Source organism: Oryzias melastigma, unplaced genomic scaffold, assembly GCF_002922805.2.
Source record: "Oryzias melastigma strain HK-1 unplaced genomic scaffold, ASM292280v2 sc01759, whole genome shotgun sequence".
In the NCBI taxonomy this organism is placed as follows: Eukaryota; Metazoa; Chordata; class Actinopteri; order Beloniformes; family Adrianichthyidae; genus Oryzias; species Oryzias melastigma.
In genome coordinates, this window is record NW_023418339.1 from 3,876 (window position 1) to 6,420 (window position 2,545).

Sequence of the window (2,545 nt, forward strand, 5' to 3'; positions counted from 1 at the left end):
TTTCTACCGATAATCCAGAAGGAATTTTCAGTCTGAATGCACCTATGTGAAGTTCTGGTGTAATATATATATATGCCAGCATATGCAAAAGTATGCCATAGGGATGCAACAATTCACTTTCCTCAAGATTTGGTCCAACGGTTAACACTCGGTTACACCATTGTGTACACAAGGGAAGCCAAGAATTGTAGCATCCCTGGTGTAAAGACAGTATTTATCTTGTTTAAAGAAGATCAACTTTGTGCTACTGTGTGTTTCTTTATTAATATTGGTAAAATTGTCTGCTTTCTAGGTATTACTCCCCTCCATACCCAGTGACTAATAGGATAATGACTGTTCAGCCTGCAATACCTCCCTACATGTCTCCAGTCTCGACATACCAGGTACTGTCTCTTTCACTATCTGTAGAGACATCTTGTCATACCAGCAGGAACAGGGTTTAAATATTCTATGTCTCTGCATCTCTCTGCCACTTTATACGTATTTGTGGTCATAATGCCTACGTGTGCATTAACGTGTATTTTTAGTTTTTGCGTGGGCTGTACAGGTGCCATCGATGTAAAGTATTAAACCATTCCCCAGTGGTTCAGTAGCTGCATGTGTCAGTGGATTATCATATGCATTTTTCGGCCTGGCTTGTCTGACATAATGCAGTCTGACATTTAAAGGGTGTGATTGGGAATTCTGGGAAAAAGTTGTCACTTCAGCAGGACAAGTCAAGTGTGTGTGTGTGTGTTTCTGCTTACTGTTGCTTAAAAGTTCACTGGTGTGAATCATTCTTTCCCGTGAAGAGTGAGTCTGAGTCCAGATGAATTTGGAATAGTTGTGTTGGTAAGGTTTTCATTACTGGTTCGTCGCCGATGCCAACCGTGACTTTCCTCTAAGATTCCCAAGTTATGGGAATAATAGACTCTTCTATACCAGTAGAACACCTCACCGCCATTTCCAGCTGATGACCCAGCGTTTTTTTCCGTTATTGCAGCGTCCCATTTGTCTCCACAAAGGCGGCAGCTTCCCCAGTGCTGCCATGACACCTGTTGTCTGCTTTAATTTCCCTGGGGGGTTGTAGAAGCAGCTCAAAGCCTCGTGAGGTTAAATAAACAAAAAAAAAGACAGGAACACGCTCAGGAAAGACCTGCAAGATTTCCCCCCACTTTCCAATAAACTGTGAAAAGCAAATGTGGGTTAGACAGCAGGCTGGATCTGTTAACGTGGCAGTAAGTGACCAAACCTATGCTGGAAATCACCGGAATGTGACAGAAGCAAAGACCGACGGAACAGGTTTTCAAACAGGGCAGGAATGAATTCCACAATTTCAGCAGAGTTTGTAGAAAAAATCCTGCTTGAAGCTTTCAGACTGACTGGGTCACTCTTTTATGGGCTTATAGCACACACGTTTGAGAGTAGCCAAAGAGGGGGAGGGACATTACTCCAACATGGACCGTGGCACACCAACTGATGAGGTTTGGGTAATCTGAAGTTCGGAAACGCGGGTAATCTGAAGTTCGGAAACGCCCTCAGTGGACTGTTGCGGAGTTGAAGGTTGGGCTATAGAATATTTAAATATCTATATTACATTTACAAGGAAAATTTTCAATTAGTATGTTGAATGTGTAATTTAATAAGGGTGAGACTCAAGTATATCATAAGGATTATCCATCTTTTCAAGCCCCCAAACCCTGCGCAGTGCGCAGGGTTTGGGGGCTTGAAAAGATGGATAATCCATGAGATTGCGCAAAAATCGCGTTCTTGAACGCACGTTTCGCATATGACGTTTCCACTGGATTGTCCACCACCTATAGTTGGAAGAGTCTTGGTGAGAAATTTCAAAACAGTACAAATTGCTCCAGACTTTTTCTTTTCCACTTCTATTCACATATATGAAAGACTTGGTGTCATATAATTCTGGGCGGGCACAAACCACGATTATTAATAATTACTCTTTCATGATCGATTTTCAAACGTTAATCACTACCAAATCCGAGTTCCTGATTGGTCAAAGTTCAACCTGGTTTAGTGGCAGTGGGTTTTCTACATAGAGCCTTAAAAAAGGGTTGTGTGAATGTGAGAGTTTCGAACGTGGAAGCCTGAAGCACGTATACACAGACTTTTTGTTGAACGTGGTCGCTTGAACTGTCATTGCTGAGGTGCATTGTGAACATAGCTTTAAATATGAGGAAATTAGACAATCAGTGTGTAGTTTGCGTAGAGATTCTTTGAAAGTCCCAGCGGCGCATACGTATCACGTGCGTATGGCATTTTTGCATGGTCATTAAGGACCCAGTACTTATACTCTACTNTGAGGGAAGGAGAACCGCGTGGAGAGAGCATTTTAGAAAAGGCGTTGGTGGGATTTTGAAAGAGTAGGGCTAAAAAGAGACATTCATCCACCACTCCTCTCCTGCCTCTCTATGGATTTAGCAGGAAATGCCTGAAGCAGAGACAGTCTTGTGACTCTTTGACTCTTCCAACAGATGGTTTCCACTGGAACAAGTGTCTGCACTGATCTACCCCTCCCCCACTTTTTTTTTTTTTTTTCTGGGAA

At 42.5% G+C, this 2,545-nt stretch overlaps 1 protein-coding gene across 1 annotated transcript in view; it reads left to right on the forward strand.

The window, feature by feature from the left end:
* Positions 1–297: 297 nt before the first annotated feature.
* Positions 298–2,545, forward strand: part of LOC112141115 (RNA-binding motif, single-stranded-interacting protein 1) — a gene marked incomplete at its 3' end in the record, with an annotated part of 2,630 nt that continues 382 nt past the window's right edge. The window contains 1 exon segment of the mRNA XM_024264170.1: positions 298–383. Coding sequence (XP_024119938.1) covers positions 330–383 — 54 coding nt within the window.